Source organism: Lytechinus pictus, chromosome 2 (genome assembly GCF_037042905.1).
Source record: "Lytechinus pictus isolate F3 Inbred chromosome 2, Lp3.0, whole genome shotgun sequence".
Lineage (NCBI taxonomy): Eukaryota > Metazoa > Echinodermata > Echinoidea > Temnopleuroida > Toxopneustidae > Lytechinus > Lytechinus pictus.
In genome coordinates, this window is record NC_087246.1 from 33948675 (window position 1) to 33968980 (window position 20306).

At 38.3% G+C, this 20306-nt stretch overlaps 1 protein-coding gene across 1 annotated transcript; it reads right to left on the minus strand.

The window, feature by feature from the left end:
- Window positions 1-11984: 11984 nt before the first annotated feature.
- Window positions 11985-15490, minus strand: LOC135153219 (histone-lysine N-methyltransferase, H3 lysine-79 specific-like). The gene is made up of 4 exons (XM_064095614.1): window positions 15444-15490; window positions 14607-14835; window positions 12747-13250; window positions 11985-12413 (listed from the first exon to the last, which is right to left on the minus strand). The coding sequence occupies exons 1-4, from the start codon at window positions 15488-15490 to the stop codon at window positions 11985-11987; spliced, it is 1209 nt and encodes a 402-aa protein (XP_063951684.1).
- Between the last annotated feature and the right edge of the window lie 4816 nt (window positions 15491-20306).

The following is a 20306-nucleotide window of genomic DNA, read 5'->3' on the forward strand; positions in this document are numbered from 1 at the left end:
ATTGAATGGCCGAAGATCAACTGCCAGCATCAGTCCTATCTTTCTTGTAATTTCTATCTGCCTCGGATGGTTCCTCCCATATTCTGATTTATTGGCAGGGAGGAAAGATGCCATCGAAGTTTGTTTACTTGCCGTGCTCGGTTGCGCTGATGAAGCCGACGACGATGTTGCCGATTCGCTAGTTACTCTTTGAGCAGGTGCCTGGGAACTACAAGGAAGCTGCAAACACCCTCGCATATGCCTCGACATATTAGTAGTATTATAAGTGTGTTTGCTTCTTCCCCTTGAAAAAGATCGTTGGCAATGGATGCAAATTGCTTTCCCCTCATCACTCGGATCCACCCTAAAGTGTTTCCATACTTCGGACCTTTTAGTTTTGCTATTCGATTCCATGATGACAACCCTCTAAGAAAATTCTAAGAGTGATGACCATCCATGCTTTCTTGGGATATTTATAGAGGACCAACCCTTGTATAAAACAATGATCAAACTATTCTCCAAAAGGAAGTGATTTTAGCACTGTCGGCTCCTCAGATATTTTGATTAAAATATTTACAGCAATTACTCACAAATCCCCATTACTTTCAGAGGAACCGACTATTAAGGCTTGTTTCAAAACAGAGATTAGCGAGAAAAGTTCCGAAAACTCTTTTTCCTTCCGTCATCATTAAATTTTTGTGCACAATATAACATTTGTTTCCATGTTAAGAATTAAAAAAAGATAACCCTTCTTTGAAACGTTTGATTCTTCCGAGACCACATATTTTCTCTTCTGGAAATTGTTTTTGCAATTTTACAGAACCGCTTTCGGCTCCTTTGACTTTAAATATATTTACACCAATTAGTCACGACTAGTATCATCGGAACCGATTTAAAAGTCGTGTCTTGTTACAAAATCTGATAAGCAAGAACAATTTCTAGAGTGCCAGAAGTGCAAAATTTTTGCTTCATTAAAGGAATAATTCCACCCCAACAAAAAAAAAACGGTATGGAGAAAGAGAGAAAATGCTGGAAATTTAAGTAAAGTCAGATTAATTTCGCAAAGCATCATATGCACACACTAGTAGTTTTACAATGAGATAAATTAATGACATCACACAGCCACTTTTTTTTTTAATCATTTTTATATGAAATATGAATTTCTATTTATTCTCCATAAATGTAAAGGCAAAGCTTCTCCCTGAAATGTGGAATAGTCAGAAGTTAAACTTATTGGCCCGAATTCACAAAGGTCGACTAAAGTTATACCCGGGGTATAAAACGCGTCATTTGACGTCATTTTAATCCATGGACTAAAGTTAGCACCTAGGGGCTAACTTTTGCGATTCACAAAGGTGGACTAAAGTTATACCGGGGTATAAAACGCGTCATTTGACGTCACGATTTAGTCAGCTCTTTGGGGTGGACTAAATCGGTGGATTAAAGTTAGTCCACCGTTTTAACCAATCAGAGAGCAGCATTGTGATTGCTGAAAAGTTTGCCGTAAGAAAAAAGTTTTTTGGACGGAGACGAGATTTGGTGTGATCGGCTTATCTAAAGCTTAAAATTTCACGACTTCAACCGAGATTGTAAGTAAATCACATAATTTTTTGGAGCTTAAATCATGACGGAGCCTTCAGTTCCATCAGTAAATATTATTGATAGCTTTAACTTTCCAAAAAGTATACTCGAAAACTTGAAATGGTATCTGAATCATTGTTATCGTCGCGTCTCTAAGGTGCTCAGTCCCAGCCATGTACTTTTGTGTGCGTTCATATCTATGAGCAGTGCAGTGCAGTGCGAGACGCAATGAATTTGCGTACACTACACAGGTCACAGGCAAGGGAGGCGTGATTGAAAGGCCGATACTAGTTATGCCAGGCAGTGATTTTGAGTGATTCTCGATTTCGTGTGATTTTCATGAAATTGTTGTTGTCTACGATACCCCTGCCACTCCTCCTGGCTCTGCCAACACAATCTACTGTGCATCTAATTTTGTCTAAAGCAAGGGCAAGGCAAGGCCAGGAATGGAGGAATCCTGGCAGGATAGCAGCAATACAAATACAGAGCCGGTATAGACATTCTACTACTCTGGGCTGGCTTTGCCTTGGCTTGGATAGATGGTCAAGCTATGAAGCTTACCTGGTAGCCATGTTAGAGTTAGTCCTACAACATCGTTGGAGTAAAAAAAAATGTATAATAAGGGTCACCTCTTAGACTAAGGCTCGTTCGTAGGATGAGTGGGCTAAGCCCTGATTCAATTATTTTTGGAAATTAAAAAAAAAAAAGATTGGGTTCCACTCACCGCTGTTTACTCCAACAGCTATAAATGAGCTGATTTTACTTTTACTAAAACTAAGTTTTACTGACCTTCGGCATCGTATTTGCGATCACTTATAGATTTACGGTGTCGTCAAAACATTAAAAAATAATGGAAATCCTAGGCCTAATTAATAATTTGAGTAGATCTAACTGAGGTCTAACTTTGAAAATTCTCTCTTTTGGGGGTTATTTTCTCTACCCCACCCTCTTTGTTTCAAGTATTTTTTTTTCACACGGTGTCCTTCCAATGTTAAATTCACATGAGACCACAGACAAGTGCATTTGATCTTTAGTCCTCTACATTTGTAGTAGACCGATAAATAGGTTTATTTCTGTCAGGGATATGCTCCCCTGAGAGTTCATGTGGCTCCGCAGCATCCCCTCCCACAAAAAAAAAATCAGAAAATGTTACAAGACTTCTCTGAAACAGCGGATTTTATCAATCTACATTTGTAGCTGCTTTATTATTATTTTTTTATATACTTTGACATTGCAGTATGATTGATGAATAAATATTTTTTTCATTATTTTTTTTTCTTCCATATCAGCAACAGACCATACATACTCGGCAGATTGTGATCAATCAAGACAAGGCAAACATGGCTCACAATTTTGAACTGCTGTGCCGTCTTGCAAGAGAGTGAGGTATGCCTTATCAATTCATATTTAAAAAAAATTAAATGTCATTAAAATGGCCTTTTTGAATAAAATATTATTTCCGGGATTTGAATTCATCATGTAATTGTAAATGTATCATGTGACATGTATGTTACTTTTTCATTCTTGTCATAGTAATTGACAAAAAAGAAGAGGGGGGGGGGCCTTGCTTGTGTGTTATTAACATATATATTTGTCTACTGGTCACTAGTTTTTTTTTTAAGGCTTGTTGATCTCCAATTAATCCTGACATTTTGTTGAATATTTATTTAAAAGAGAGAAAGAAAACATTGTCAGTCTGATGAATGCCGGGGGGGGGGGGGAGTAAAAAAAAAGGTTTAATGAGACTTTGATGAAGATTCATGAAAATATGTTATTCGAAAGTCACTCGCAAGCAATAACCTCTATTTGTGTAAACAAAGTTCCATAAAATTAGTGCCTTGCCTTCATTATTAAAGCCAATTGAAAGTGATTCACTTAATCAGTTTTCATAGAAGCATCTCTAAGACGTGCATGGTTTTATCAATGATGATGATCAGCAACATTTGGCAGGTTTTTTTTCTTCACTTTTACAAGTAGGTAAATAGAAAAGCTACTCATGTCAATTAGAATTTTCATCCTATGTTTTTTTAAGGATTTCTGTATAATCTTTCACATTCTGTTCCTCATTTTAAACACTTTTGAATTAAATGAAATTCAAAGAGTAAATTGCCCGTTCATGGTGACTCTTCAACACAATCTTTCAACTTCCATGCAGATTCAGCAACACATAGAAATACCACAGCATGGATTAAGAGACAGGAATAATCCATTTGAATACTACGAGGATGAACCTCTCAGAGTGGGGTACCAACAGAGAGGACCACACATTGCCTGTCATGTTACAGGTTTTGACAGGACTTTGTTTTTATGCCATTGGTGAGTTTTCATGTGCAAACTATAAAGCAGAAGGTAATTGGGGGGGGGGGGGTCAAATTATGTTCTATGAAAGTGATTCTCCAGGCCAAAAATAATGAGATTTTGATAAAGAACAATTCGACTAGCAAAAACCATCAATATTGGATGGAGAATTATGAATTGATTCAGTTTTAAAGTTTTACATTACTTGGGGGAAACAGTTCTGTGTATCTCATATGCAATATTCATATCCCCACTTGTTCTCTAGTGATCTGAAATTATAATCATTAATTTTTTTCCTCCAGGAATGTAAAAATGGGGTTGACTGCTAATTATATATTTAAGATAGTTATTGCGAGTTCAGAATAATGTAAGGATCAAGGATTGGAAGTATCTAGTCATGAAAATTAAGTTTTATGTTTTGCTTAGCATGAAGATTTTCCATTGAGTAATTGTCACCAGAGCAAATATCATTGAACCCTTGTACATTCATGTGTGGAAAATGTGTGGATGTGACATCATCAGGCTACTTCTTCCATATTCATGATAACATGTACATGTTTTACAGAAATAATTAATGCAAAATCTAATATTCATTATTAATCATCCAAATTGTATGATTTTTTTTTTTGCTTTCAGCCAGGAGAACTAGTAACCCCTTACATGGGAGGGGGAGTGTTGGGGGTATTTCACAGAAAGGTTTTTTGGGGGCCAATCCGGGCCATGTCTACATCAGGAGTCCTGATGGGGAACAAGCCATGTACTTAGCAGGAAGAACAGGTCTTCTGTAAATGTATAGGTTGGTATACTCAATCAGTTTTCAATGTGATATTCTCTGTATTCAACATCTACTAGAGGTATGTGATAATGAAGAAAAAATATATTGGCCCCTACTACATGTCTTTTACTGTCTTTTATCAAGTTTCAATCTTGTTGTTGGTCAAATTTTTTTGTAATTTTAAACTCTTAATATGTGAAATAAGACAATTTTAAAGATTTCACTGAAGAAAAAAAATATAGATAATCTGCTAACTTTCCTATTGCAGGAGAAATGAAAAATAGAAAAAATGCATTTTGCTTATTCAGGTAAAGGAGGTATTAATTGCTTGATCAATGAAGATATATTTCCAGAAAGAATACCGAAGAGAAAATTTTCTAATATTCATTTTGTTTTGATCCTTATTGCAGGTATCCGTTGCTCCCCTCTTTGATGAATTCCTGCCTGCATTCTGTTGTCAATAGAAAAGGACGGTGTGCTACGGGTATTAAGCATTCCATTGGATTATCTGTGCATGAAAGTGGACACTTGTGATAAAAATATGGTAGCTTGGTTGATAGGATGTATTCATGCATTCCGATTTATCATTAGTGATCAAATGACCATTTTGCTTTTTAAAACCCAAATTCACAACATTTTTCTTGTTTGACAAAAAGTTTGGGACGTGAATTCCAGGATATAAATGACACACATGATGGGCTAATGTACAAGCAGGGACACGAGAGGTATAAGCAACATTTTTTTTGCTTAATTAAGTTTGGCATGAGATGGACTTGGTCTTTTTTATGATTCAAGTCGATTTTATACCAAGTTTGTTTTAATCAACAATCAATGTTTGAAGCCTCATGATTTCAATTTTAAAACCTCTTTGTTAATTAAACAGTCATTTTTCTTAGCATATGCAGATTCTTAATTTATCAAATTTAAATTATAAAATGTCATTTTTGCTGAATATCCTTTTTTCCACCTATTTTCATAGACCCTAAGATACATTTCTGTAGTAAGCACTATAAATACATTGCAAGCTATTATCATTTGTTTGATATTACTATTTTATAGAATCATCCTTTAATTTCTTTCAGAAATATATTTGACAAATTACTTGTGATATTCATGCTTTAGCTGTAGAGTTTAAAATCTTCATTAAACTTTTTTTAATCCATTGTTTATCTATTTTTATTCAGAGTTTCTGATGCATTGTTAAGAAAACGTAAACAGTCTATTCAATCTTCGTATCATTATGTAAAGAATATAAATCTACCTTAAAAAGTAATGCACTAAATAAACTGCTCTGTCTACTACACATGTACATATAAGTTTTGATTTTAAAGGTCAAGTCCTCCCCAGAAAAAATTCGATTTGAATTAATAGAAAAAAATCAACCGAGCATAATGCTGAAAATTTCATCAAAATCGGTTGTAAAATAGGAACGTTATGACATTTTTAGATTTGGCTTATTTTTCACAACACAGTTATATGCACAGATCAGTGACATGCAAATGAGACAGTCAATGACGTCCTTCACTATTTCTTTTGTTTTTGTTGCTTGAATTGTACAATATTTCATTTTTTACAGATTTGACATTGAGGGCCAACTTGATTGAACCAAAATTATAGTATTAAAATAATGCAAATCCCACATGTTCGGGGGGGGGGGGGGGGGGGACTAATCTTGGTTTCACTTGACAATGAAGAGAAAATTTGAATATTTCATCTAGTAGAATAAAAAGAAATAGTTTGCATGCCGACTGGGATGTACATATAAGTGTGTGGTCAAGCAAAACTTTAAAAATGTCATAATTTAATATCTTTACATCAGATTTTGATGAAATTTTCAGTGTTACGCTTGTTGGGTTTTTCTCTTTTTATTCAAATCAACTTTGTGGGGGTGGACTTGTCCTTTTATATCGTTTTCAAGTAATTGTGTCAGGAGAAAACAAAAATGAAATTCTTTTATCAATTCTGTCCATATGCTGCATGGTTCATCGTTCTTGCAGGAGGCAAAAAATAAATTTATATAAGAAAGACTTATTTTATTTACTTTCAGATAAAAATTGTGCTAAGGAGAGATTAAGGTTATGTGTAAGGCAGGGGTGGTGGTAATGGTATGTTGGTTAAGGTTGTTTATGAAGAAAGTCAAGTGATTTCTTGCTTGTGCAGGAGGATATACTTCAAGAAACTTGTTGTAGGGTATAATGCAAAATTATAATAGAATTTAATTGAGAGAAAAGTATTTGGCACGTTAAGATGCACAATAATGTACATGTGATTGAAGCAAATGAGAAATGAAAGGAGTAAAGGTAGCTACATGTGTCAATGAGAGAATGGCCAGTGGTGTTATAGCATAAATCTTTGTTTAAAAGTTATTTTATTTTAGGAAATTTAGTCCGTTCAGTTTGAAAGTATAGAGGGAGGACCACTGACCATGGAAAAAAGTCCCCCCCCCCCCCCCCCCTCCAAAAAAAAAAAAAAAAAAAAAAAAATATTATAACCAAGGAAAAAAAAGAAAGGTAAAACACATTTGTTCTGAATATTATGTCAAATCTATCACAAAATTGGATATTTGATACTAAAATTTTGGATATTTTTCCTTGCTCGCAATTTTTTATTTTACCCGATACGCCATATATTTAGCCCCCTCAAAATTGTGGGCCTAATACGTACGCCACTGATATTTCCCCAATTTCAAATATATTATTATGATTGGGTGGAATACCCTTTACACTTATCCAGGGTTGATAAGTCTTTATTTTTCTGATAAGGAAAATACTGCAAGCATGGTGAATAGCTTGACCCCCCCCCCCCCCCTCCAAAGCAAACTGGAGTATATAGGTTAAGGTTGGGAATAATGCGATTGCAAGAGTGACCAGTGAGTGTGGAGGAGCTACTAATGAGTATCTCAGCTCCTTTTAGAGATGTTGGTAGAACTGACGTATGGAATAGGGAGGGGGGGGGGGCTAGGGGCTCTTGCCCCCCCCCAAAAAAAAAAAAAATATTTTTTTGATATTATGTGAAAATCTAACACAAACTAGGATTTTAATGTCAATTTTGAAAAAATTTTGCTCGCTTAATTTTTTTTTTTTAAATCAATTTATCGAGATACACCATATAAAAAGACGAGAATAAACAAATGAATTGAAAATATTACTTCGAATGGGAAAGTCAATTCTGAGGGAAAGGAAAAGAGGCACGCTTGTGGACGCGAGATCAGATCAAGGTCATGTCGCTTCGCCCCACGCGACGCTGGCCCCACCATTTACCAAGTCCAAGTACATAACCCAAACAAAGATTCAATTCCATATTTCCATTTTCTATCAAAGCTAGCTCCGGGTAAAGTTCCACCGGACTTCGATAAGGTAGGTAGGATTATACAATCAGATTGGTTATGATTTAATTCAAACAAATGTGCACTTGATCTAGATGTAATTGGCGTGTAACGTTAGATTTATTTTTCCGTAGATCTAAGTAACTTCCTCAGGCCTAAAACGCAGTTACGGCACGCTATTATAGGCCTAGATCCACGTCTAACTGCACTGTAATACGATGGCGATCGATCTGGACTTCATATTAGACCAAAAAGGCAAAAAAAAACAAAAAAACTTTGGTCTCTGTCATTGTTCCGCTGGACTCCGTTGCCTCCACTAACCAATTGAGAAATAAGAAATTGAAAAAAAATGTGTAAAACCCCCTCGAAAAAGCCGGCTGCATGCTGCGCGCAGCTGTCTAAAAAGGTTAAAACTTCATCACGTTGCAGTGCACCTACCGCACGGTTCCGTACATTGACGGAGTTTGAACTTCTCGATACGCTATACGGTATACGGTACGATGCTGCAGGCGCAGTCGAGCTAGCTCGCACGCAGGCAGCACTAACGTTAGTCCGAACCTAAGTTGGTAAATATTAACAAATAAGTAATGACAATGTTCGTTGTCAACACCTCATTGCTAAGAAATTCAAGTTCATGCTGCTGATACATGATTTTGGGGTTGAGTTCTGCTTCCTAACTCATGTGATGCAATGGCGACATTTCATATGGCCCTAGCAGACGAAACTCTCAAATACGACACTGAGCATGCTCAGTACTGCTTTATTACACTGAGCATGCTCAGTGCAGTGTTATAATAGTATGCTAGCTTCAGTCCATGATTTAATCCATGGACTAAAGTTATGACCGGGGTATAACTCAGCCGTGGGTTAAATTTAGCACCGGGTGCTAAAGTTAGTCCATGGATTAGTTAGTCCACCGTTTGTGAATAGCGCGGTGGACTAACTTTATACCCCGGTATTAGTTAACCCCCGACTAAATTTAACCCCGGTATAACTTTAGTCGACCTTTGTGAATTCGGGCCATTGTGATTACTATTTACTAGTTTCCCTAATAGTGTCTAATATTCACAAATCGATATAATTATGTTTGAATTGAATGCGAAAGAAGTAGGAGTGTGTGACATCATCAAATTTCTTTCTCATTTGCATATTACCCTATTGTACATATTAATTCTTATGTTGAAAATCAGTTTAGAAAAGTGGTACCGCTTTTATTGTACACCGTTTTGGGTGAAATTGTTGGTGTTGTGCTGACGTGATTTTTTTATTTTTATTCAAATAACGGAGTATAGACTTCTCCTTTAAGTTCCGAAGTTTGGCAAAACAAGGACGGTTGATAATAATTACTCAAAGAGAGTCAATGATTATTTTCCCTTGGGCGAATGTCCGCCGACTCCTCAAACGTATCATTAGATTCACTTTTTCTTCAGAGAACAAAATACAGATGGTCAGTTAACATGTCTTATCAGCTGGTAGGCTGAAACGACATAACATCCTAAACCACACTCACACACATACCACGTACATATTATATGCTTACAGTGCGTCTCAGAAAAAATAAATCGCGTTGTCAGAGTTTTCCAGTAGAGACGACCGGTTGTTTTTTGGCTATCGCGGAGTATTTTTTTACAGGGACAAGACAACATGGGACGACCTAAGAGTGATGTAATTACAGTAATTTTATTTTACTCTCAAGAATAATAGGGAATTTGTAATATATATAGGCAAACGAGATGCGAGGCCTATATTATGATTGTAAAATACTCCTGGTTCGTTAGTAGTTACTACAGTAACACTTTATTTGGGCTCTTTATTTCCAAATGAGAGGAGATTTAGAATGACATAATACTTCTTGCATTCTGCCATGCAAGCACAATTTGCTGATTGTTTTCAGAATAAGGATTTACTCTCATTTCGTTGTCGAATATAGTTCGATCAAAATTTATTTGATGATTGTGAATCTAGGTTCTGAAAAACGGGTTACCTTTTGCTGGGATGCAATGTATCACACTTCCGTCTCTCGGTCGATTGAACAGGAGGAGAGAAGGGGAAACAGGCTGGACGGAAAACATCTGCCGCCTTTCTTGGTCCATCAACGGCACCAAACCAGTCCAATGTCCATATCATAAAATTATTATCGCTTTTGATTTGGTTGTTATTTTTTGAAGGGAGGGAAGGATTTTTTTTCTAATCAGTCCGTTTGGAGTTCATATTGTGGAAACCCAAAGAAAAGACTTGATGAAGACCCTAATTAAACAGGTTTTGCTTGGCTATAAAAATGTTTCCACACCTCTTTTCCTGCAGTTTTCTCTCCATTCTTCAGTGCTTTACGTCTTTAATTTAAAAAATACATCAAACACGTTGCTGTTTTTAACAAACCATTCAATGATAGAAACAAGCGATCAGAGCATAAAATGAAAGAGAGAATAAAACAAATGAAAGGGACGAGCGAGAAATACATGTAAGCACGAGACATAAATTTTGATGTTCACTTGTTTTTTTACTTTTTATTTATTTTTAAAGAAATCATGAGTATATGACCAAAGTAACAGCTGCAAGATTATTGGGGGAAAAATCATGTCGATAGGAGGGCATTCTGTGAAAACCTCCAATTTCTATTTCTTTGTCAAGAAAGCAAAATGGAAAATAGAAAGTGTCATATTTGAATTTCTTCCACCCTCTAAAAACCTAAGAAGAATAAACAAAATGAAAAAAGGGCTTTGTATTTCTAATACATATCATTTTTTTTTATCTACGTTCACCTTTACAATAGTCTGAAAAGGGATTCAGACTTCAGAGGTATTAGTTTTTGTTTTAGAATTATATTTTATTTCTTCCTCATCATATAAAACAATGTACATGTGTATGCCTATAATCTATATTGTATAACATGAAATTATTAACATATTGGTTATTGGTTCCACATTTACAAATAATCAACCTTTTAACATTTTTAACTCTATGTAAACTGAGACTCAATCTATGGACATTTTTTTTTGACAATTTATATTCACAAATTAAGGGAATATAGAAATACAGAAAACAAAAAATCTTCAAGAAATATCTATGAACAGAATTGTAAAAAAACGTAAACATACATGCATAATATAGGCCTATTCTAGATAAGTTGAACATGATTTTTTTAATTTCATGTACAATATCAGTCAATCAAAATAGTATGAGGAATTCATAATAAAAAGACACAACAAATATAAAAAGATAATCACATTATCACACTCGGCAAAGCTTCACAAGTTTACCCCCCCCCCTCCCCCACCGAAACGATACATACGGTATATCAAAAGGAGTGAAAGGCCGGGGATGGGGGAAAAATGTGAAATGAAATGATCGCGATCGAGCTAGCTGCCTTCAGTTTTCATGTACATATTTTCAATGTCGCTCACTAACACCGGTCATTTGACCTTAGCTGCATGAGGGAGGAATATATTTTGGTAAGGATCAAGATTATGACTAGATTGTTCGATCAAAGAGATTCAGCTCCTTGCATTGGTTGATTATTTGTACCAAGTCGCGTGCCGCTATTATTTTATTCATCCGTGGCTTATGTCTGCTTTGGGCGCATGAACGTCGCTATGTACCCTTTAGCTGTAGTGTCTTTGCTATGCGCTACGTACCGGTCACGGCATGCAGTGCTAGTGTCGCTAGCGCGGCATACGTACGCACAGACAGCAGCTGGCGAGGCGTAGCGGCAAAATGCAACTGAGTTCCGCGGCTCCGCAAATTTTCAATAATTCGATTTTTAACATTCGATTTTTTTCTTTGTTGGGCATGATCGAAGATCGGCAAGTGATTGCCGATTGTGGTGAAATCGAATGGAATCGGTTGCCGATTGCAAAATCGGTTACAAGCTTAGACACAACCTTCTTCTGCGCAGTACTCCATGCAGCCAAACCCAATCACTCTCAGCAAATCTTCTTTGGGAAAGTATTACGATCATAAGATTTAGCCTGCTTTTCAGCAGCTAACTCCAGTTTCTCTCTAGCCATTTGATGTGCATCTCTAATTCTATCTCGAAGTTACTCGGAATAATCCGTTTCTCTCTTTCTTCCTGTCCTTCTCCTGTACCTCCTCTTTCTTCTTTTCCTTCCTGTCCTCTCCTTCACGCTTTCTTTCCTTCCTTTCATCTTTATCTTCCTTCCTTTCCTTGCTCTCCCTTTCTGTCTTCTTTTCTTCCTCCCACTTGTCCCTTCTCCTCTCTCCTTCACGCTTCCTCAGGTGTCCCGCCGTCGCTGCAGTGTAGTTTATATACTTCGCCTCTTGTTTCCTACTATTGTGCATCCTCCCAAAATGCCTGGTCATCTCCGACCTCCCCTCTGTCTCATATGAGCAATACGTGCATCTGAGGGTCATGGTGGCCTCGTGCTCCTGCATGTGTTGCTGGTACTTGTATCCCTTGATACTCTTTTTACAAATGTGACAGTACAAATAAGGCATCTGCAGTGAAGAAAAGAAAACACAGGTAGTTGTCATAAGTGCAGGTTAACCGTTAGACCTTATGAGCTTGATCTTTGTATCTTTTTGGCATCACCATTTTCCTAGCAGGGTTTCTCCTTCCTGGATTAGACATAAACCAATTTTTCAGTTTAGGACCAGTGTAGGCTTTCAAGCGGTCAATGTGAATCACTTTGGGCTTACACGTAGCTGATTGCTGTATGCGGTGCATAACATCTGACTATCTATCAATAAACATATATGGCCCACTCCATTTATACCGTCCATCAACTTTGGACACACCCTTCTTCTGCGCTGTACTCCATGCAGCCAAACCCAATCACCCTCAGCAAATCTTCTTGGGAAAGTATTACGATCATAAGATATAGCCTGCTTTTCAGCAGCTAACTCAAGTTTCTCTCTAGCCATTTCATGTGCATCTCTAATTCTATCTCGAGGTTGCTCGGAATAATCCGTTTCTCTTTTCCTGTCCTTCTCCTCTACCTCCTCTTTCTTCTTTTCCTTCCTGTCCTCTCCTCCACGCTTTCTTTCCTTCCTGTCATCTTTATCTTCTTTCCTTTCCTTGCTCTCCCTTTCTGTCTTCTTTTCTTCCTCCCACTTGTGCCTTCTCCTCTCTCCTTCACGCTTCCTCAGGTGTCCCGTCGTCGCTGCAGTGTAGTTTATATACTTTGCCTCTTGTTTTCTACTATTGTGCATCCTCCCGAAATGCCTGGTCATCTCCGATCTCCCCTCTGTCTCATATGAGCAATACGTGCATCTGAGGGTCACGGTGGCCTCGTGCTCCTGCATGTGTTGCTGGTACTTGTACCCCTTGATACTCTTTTTACAAATGTGACAGTACAAATAAGACATTTGCAGTGAAGAAAAGAAAACACAGGTAGTTGTAATAAATAGATGCAGGTTAACCGTTAGTCCTTATGAGCTTAATCTTTATATCTATTTGGCATCACCCTTTTCCTAGCAGGGTTTCTCCTTCCTGGTCATGAATCTTTGAGGTATTGCCTCCCATTTCCACCAAACTTTTCACGTAAAGCTTCATTAGATCTACCAACTTGAATGCAGTACAGCTGACATCTATGTGCTTCTTTTTTCATGGTGGACATCTTGAATTTCAAAATGCCATTAGACCAGATGATATTGCTGGGGCAGGTAATTTTTGAAAACCCCTTGCCATGGTTTCTTGTAAAACTGAAGAAAATTATTTTGCCTGGTGGCCATCATGGATTTCTAGATAGTGGCTGTCCCACTGGGTACTATAGAATCCTCATATAGTAATCACAGATATATCGCTTCTGTAACTTGCTGTCACCGTTCCTTTACGGTATCCTTCTTGACACGCATAGCACAGAATATGTTGTCTCTTTCAAAGAATGATTTGATTTCTTTACATCTTGTGGATTCATCCAGACCAGCTTTGTTTTTGCCTTTGACTCTGAAGATCATATGGGCATTTTCACGGTAACTGATGTTACACGGCACAATTTTACAAGGGTGAAATTGCCCTGTCCGCGGCGGTCTGCCCATGGATGCTCAAGATGATGGCGCCAATTGCGGTACCCCTGTAACGGAAAAATGCAAGTTACAGGTGCAGGCCCGAAGGGCTGATATCACTGAAGGAATGGATGTTTTTCAGGTAACATTTTCGGTCAATACTTCTGGTTGCGTAATACTTTATCACTTGACAGACAATCTCCTCAGTCCCACCGGGCCGCTGGAATTCCTGAGGTCTGGTGGACGTGAAGTTGGCCCTTTGATTGTGGGGTCACTGGATGGTAGAAAAGGGGGGAACCTAGCGCCATGCACGTCCAACATCAGTTCTCTAAAAGGTCACTCCAGCCTGAAATGGGGTAATGGAGACGTAAGTTTAGTTAATTCAGGTTAGTGACATAACATCTAGACTTTTAGGGTCTATTTCTAGATCTAGGCCTAACGTTGGAAATAGACTAGGCCCTGGCTACATGTAGATTTATCCAGGTCTAGATTCGACTAGGCCTAGATCTATATCAATTTAACCGATGCCTGATTTCTAGTGTGCAGGCAGTGGACCGTAGCTCATCAGCGAAGCCAATTAAGAAGATCTAGTCTAGAATTTAAAGGCATAGATTCTAGACTGATGCCGATGGGGGAGGGGATGGGGTAATGTTTAATATGTTACCCGAATTTCATCATTCCTACCTGTGCGAAAGTGACTCCCCTAAAGGGATCGTTTTCTACAACCGTTGCAGTCTCTTTGACCCCGTCTCCACGCATGTGGACGACGAGGTCCCCTTTTTGGAGAAACTTGGGATGTGATATCATATTATCCCAGTTGGCCCTTTTCACTTTAACGTGCCTCCTTATCTCTACATCTCGGGTGTCCGTCTTGGGTATGACATCCACCGCTTGCTTGCCATAACCGTCCCACCTGTGGGGGTGAAATTAGCTTTAAGCAAACTCCCATCATTTGTTGTTGATGGGGGAGGGGGTGGGGTAATGTTTAATATGTTATCTGAATTTCATCATTCCTTCCTGTGCGAAAGTGACTCCCCTAAAGGGATCGTTTTCTACAACCGTTGCAGTCTCTTTGACCCCGTCTCCACGCATGTGGACGACGAGGTCCCCTTTTTGGAGAAACTTGGGATGTGATATCATATTATCCCAGTTGGCCCTTTTCACTTTAACGTGCCTCCTTATCTCTACATCTCGGGTGTCCGTCTTGGGTATGACATCCACCGCTTGCTTGCCATAACCGTCCCACCTGTGGGGGTGAAATTAGCTTTAAGCAAACTCCCATCATTTGTTGTTGATGGGGGAGGGGGTGGGGTAATGTTTAATATGTTATCTGAATTTCATCATTCCTACCTGTGCGAAAATGACTCCCCTTAAGGGATCGTTTTCTACAACCGTTGCAGTCTCTTTGACCCCGTCTCCTCGCATGTGTACGACGAGGTCCCCTTTTTGGAGAAACTTGGAATGTGATATCATATTATCCCAGTTGGCCCTGTTCACTTAAACGTGCCTCCTTATCTCTACATCTCTGGTGTCCGTCTTGGGTATGACATCCACCGCTTGCTTGCCATAACCGTCCCACCTGTGGGGGTGAAATTAGCTTTAAGCAAACTCCCATCATTTGTTGTTGATGGGGGAGGGGGTGGGGTAATGTTTAATATGTTATCTGAATTTCATCATTCCTACCTGTGCGAAAGTGACTCCCCTAAAGGGATCGTTTTCTACAACCATTGCAGTCTCTTTGACCCCGTCTCCACGCATGTGGACGACGAGGTCCCCTTTTTGGAGAAACTTGGGATGTGATATCATATTATCCCAGTTGGCCCTTTTCACTTTAACGTGCCTCCTTATCTCTACATCTCGGGTGTCCGTCTTGGGTATGACATCCACCGCTTGCTTGCCATAACCGTCCCACCTGTGGGGGTGAAATTAGCTTTAAGCAAACTCCCATCATTTGTTGTTGATGGGGGAGGGGGTGGGGTAATGTTTAATATGTTATCTGAATTTCATCATTCCTACCTGTGCGAAAATGACTCCCCTTAAGGGATCGTTTTCTACAACCGTTGCAGTCTCTTTGACCCCGTCTCCTCGCATGTGTACGACGAGGTCCCCTTTTTGGAGAAACTTGGAATGTGATATCATATTATCCCAGTTGGCCCTGTTCACTTAAACGTGCCTCCTTATCTCTACATCTCTGGTGTCCGTCTTGGGTATGACATCCACCGCTTGCTTGCCATAACCGTCCCACCTGTGGGGGTGAAATGAGCTTTAAGCAAACTCCCATCATTTGTTGTTGATGGGGGAGGGGGTGGGGTAATGTTTAATATGTTATCTGAATTTCATCATTCCTACCTGTGCGAAAATGACTCCCCTTAAGGGATCGTTTTCTACAACCGTTGCAGTCTCTTTGACCCCGTCTCCTCGCATGTGTACGACGAGGTCCCCTTTTTGGAGAAACTTGGAATGTGATATCATATTATCCCAGTTGGCCCTGTTCACTTAAACGTGCCTCCTTATCTCTACATCTCTGGTGTCCGTCTTGGGTATGACATCCACCGCTTGCTTGCCATAACCGTCCCACCTGTGGGGGTGAAATTAGCTTTAAGCAAACTCCCATCATTTGTTGTTGATGGGGGAGGGGGTGGGGTAATGTTTAATATGTTATCTGAATTTCATCATTCCTACCTGTGCGTAAATGACTCCCCTTAAGGGATCGTTTTCTACAACCGTTGCAGTCTCTTTGACCCCGTCTCCACGCATGTGGACGACGAGGTCCCCTTTTTGGAGAAACCTGGGATGTGATATCATATTATCCCAGTTGGCCCTGTTCTCTTAAACGTGCCTCCTTATCTCTACATCTCGGGTGTCCGTCTTGGGTATGACATCCACCGCTTGCTTGCCATAACTGTCCCACCTTTGGGGGTGAAATTAGCTTTAAGCAAACTCCCATCATTTGTTGTTTCAGAGATAATCATACACACAATGAAAAGTGTGTAAAATTGTGCCGTGTAACGTCAGTTACCGTGAAAATGCCCATATGGTGTTTTTTCAGGATCATATCAAGTGGACCGGGTCAACACAACCTTTGAAATGCCAGGAGCTGGCCTTCAACAGGTTGCGTTTCCTTGTTTTGAGGATTCTCTTGATGCAACCTTCCCACCTGTCTCCTCCCAGATCACGTTGAGTTTTGTTAATCTTTGCAAAGCCTTTCCACTTCAAATCAGCATTTATTTTTTTAATTTATTTATTTTATTTTGTTATTTATCTATTTTTATTTAATTTTTTTTGGGTGGAGTACCTAATGAGACCCTGACATAAAAGTGCAGATTTGCTTCATTATTCCTTACATGTATTCTGCGAACTGACTGCATGCTATCATATTAATTATCAGAGATGAACATTTCACAAGTATTTCTTTAACAGATACCAAGTAAAGTATATACTTTAGAAGAATCATGATTTTGAAATTTGATTTAGAAGTGTAAGCTTCGACTCAGGCAAACATTTGATTTTTGGAAGGTTGATTTATACAAGTTTACTTGTATTGTGGGAAATTGCTCATGGTTCACCTGCATCTGTTTTTACTCAACAAAACACTGTTCTCAAACATACTGAGTAATGTTGATTGAACGCTAAAAAGTTACTTTTTTAATGAAATGTTGACAGAGTGAATGATGATTCCATCGTTCATAGGTACACAATTTTCCTTTCAATATGAAACTTGTAAGTGAACCACCTTGTATTTCCACTATATTTTAGATCCATAGGCCTGTATTCTGAAGTTGGGTTTGATTTAAACTCTGGTTTAAAGTTGTGGTATAACTATGGATAGCCAATAGTGGCATAAATCTTAATATATAATGAATAAATTTTAGCACAGAGTTAGACCATGGTCTAAGTTAAACCCGACTTCAGAATACGGGCCATGGTGTTCAGTGATGTTTGCGTATCAAAACCCAAGTATCTTTGGAATATAGTCATTCTTGTTGTGCTACATTTACATTCCCGCCTACGGCGGCCCTATGGTGGCCATACGGCGAGTCAAGAACAGCAGTTTTATTCATTTTCATTCAAACCACCTATGTAGCTGGTACAAAAAATGTTATAACGGCTGATTTTGACTCGCCGTACGGCAAATGTGACTGAGGTATAAGTTACTTCAATATGTTTTATGATTATCAATTGGATAATGTTCTCACAAACATTCATGTTAGATGGGTTTCCTTTTTATTGATTGACTCGTGTATGTTTGTTTTATGCAATTCATGTCTTACTACTATATACCTCATGCTGCATAGCAAACTTTATGGCCTGCATTCTGATGTCAGGTTTAACTTAGACCATGGTCTAACTCTGTGCTAAAATTATGGGAAGCCAAAAGTGTCAAAATTTTTATTAAGATGTATGTTTCTTTTATTTACTGTGCTCTTTCCTGATTCTTTGATGGTGAAGACAATCATTTATTTATACTTTCTACACAATTATGAGTGATTTGAGAGCCAAATGAGCTGAAAAATATCTCTACTGCAGCTAGTGATTTATGTAACAATTGGCTGTCCATACTTACACAACTTTAAACGTAAGTTTAAGTTAAACCCGACTTCAGAATGCGGGCCTATGTGAATAAACATAGATTGGTGAAAAAGTGGCGCCCTAACATTCTGATCAGTCACAATGGCTCTCCCCTCCAACCCTTTGTCTGATTGAATCCACAGTATTTTGGCACCACTGCATTGAAATATATATTATATATGGAGTCGTGGACTAATATTTATTTATCATCTTTCATTTTGTCAATGTTGCTTGAAATATGATACAGTACTACTCATACATACAATATATGTAATTTGATGCTAGATTTTTTTTATGATTGACTGTTCTGTAGCTATACTATTTTTTATTAATTTTTTTCACTTGTGTAATAAATAAAGAGGTATTAGGTCATATAAAATCTGAGAAGTGATGAGATTTACTGCTTTTTCAACATATGTATAAATCAACAAATTACATGTATACCTCCTTATTACACAAGCTTGGATCAAATATGATTTATAGGCATGATGCATATCCTCAGCTTTTTATTTTTTTACATCATTCCCGCACATGCTATTTCTGTGAGCAGATTTCTCTAATTTTGTAATTTTTTAGTTCTTGGTTTATAAATGTCATTGGTTACATGGCTGTAAGGTCACTTCATAAAATATTTAATGTCATGATTGATGGCAAAATTACAGTGGAATATTTAGAGAAATGACATACCTATATTTACTTTTGTAATTGAAATAATTTCCAATTTGTCTGTAGTAATGTGTCTTAATACGTGTATGCAAAATGTAACAAAATGTACAGTGGAATATTTATAGAAATAATGAAAGTATATTGATATATTTATTTTTGTAATAGAAATTAATTGAAATGTGTATGTATTTATAATTTGTCAGTATGATCGTACCATACAGTGTGGGAGGAAAGGGAGGAGAGTGTGTCCAAGAGAGAGAGAGAGTGAGGGGAAGGGTGATAGAGAAAAGTTATAGGCCATGATGGTAAATTGCCTATTCGTCTACTGCCAACTCGTCCACTCACCACATGGTCTACTTTCATTTATTCTAATGCCATTCCGTCCAACATTTTATCCAATGACCATTTGGTCCAGTCATCACCTCGTCTAATCACCATTTCGTCTCATAACCAGTTGGTCTAATATCCATTTCATTTTTGCACAATTAACACTTAAATAGTCCAATTAGACCAAATGGTATATGGACTAAATGGCTATTGGACCAACTGGTTATTCAGGGATGCCACTAGGAGTCCTCCAAAAATACTGAAACTTATCGCGGGCCGGCCGGGATAGTCCAAGAATTTTTTTTTTTAGGGGGGGTCCACCTTTAATTTTGGGATGGACACATGTCACAGGTAAAAAATTGGACAACCAAAAAAAAAAAAAAAAAAAAAAAAAAAAAAAATTAGGAGGGGGGGGGGTCCGCCCCCACCTCAAATTTAGGGGAGGGGGGAGGACCAAGTGGCTTCTTACCTTGTTGTGATCGATGACTTTGAATTCAATTAGGTTCGAAAAACTGACGGTAGTTAGTTGTGTGTTTCTCATAGAACGCTAGACCAAAAGCTTCAGTCTCTGTATTCTGGTTGTTCAGCTGAACCGCGTTGGCTCCACTCACCAATACATAGACTGAAGAGTTGTTGGCCCGTACATAAAGACAACGTATCAGCTAACCCAGGGAGCTCCGGCCCGCTTTCCGGGCCGGAGCTCCCTGGGTTCCGTATCAGCATGCAGCAGTAACGTTAGATCTAACATTCGGCGGAAACCCGATTTTCGGATCGTTTTTGGTACATAAAATGTCACATTATAAAAAAATAATTACATCCAAA

Coding starts and splice junctions, on each gene's coding strand:
- LOC135153219 (XM_064095614.1), bottom strand. CDS start 15,490: ATGGCAAGCAAGCGGTGGATGTCATACCCAAGACGGACACCAGAGAT. Junction 13,251..14,606: donor GGGGAGTCACTTTCGCACAG/GTAGGAATGATG, acceptor ATTTGTAAAAAG/AGTATCAAGGGGTACAAGTA. Junction 12,414..12,746: donor GATTTGCTGAGGGTGATTGG/GTTTGGCTGCAT, acceptor TCTTCACTGCAG/ATGCCTTATTTGTACTGTCA.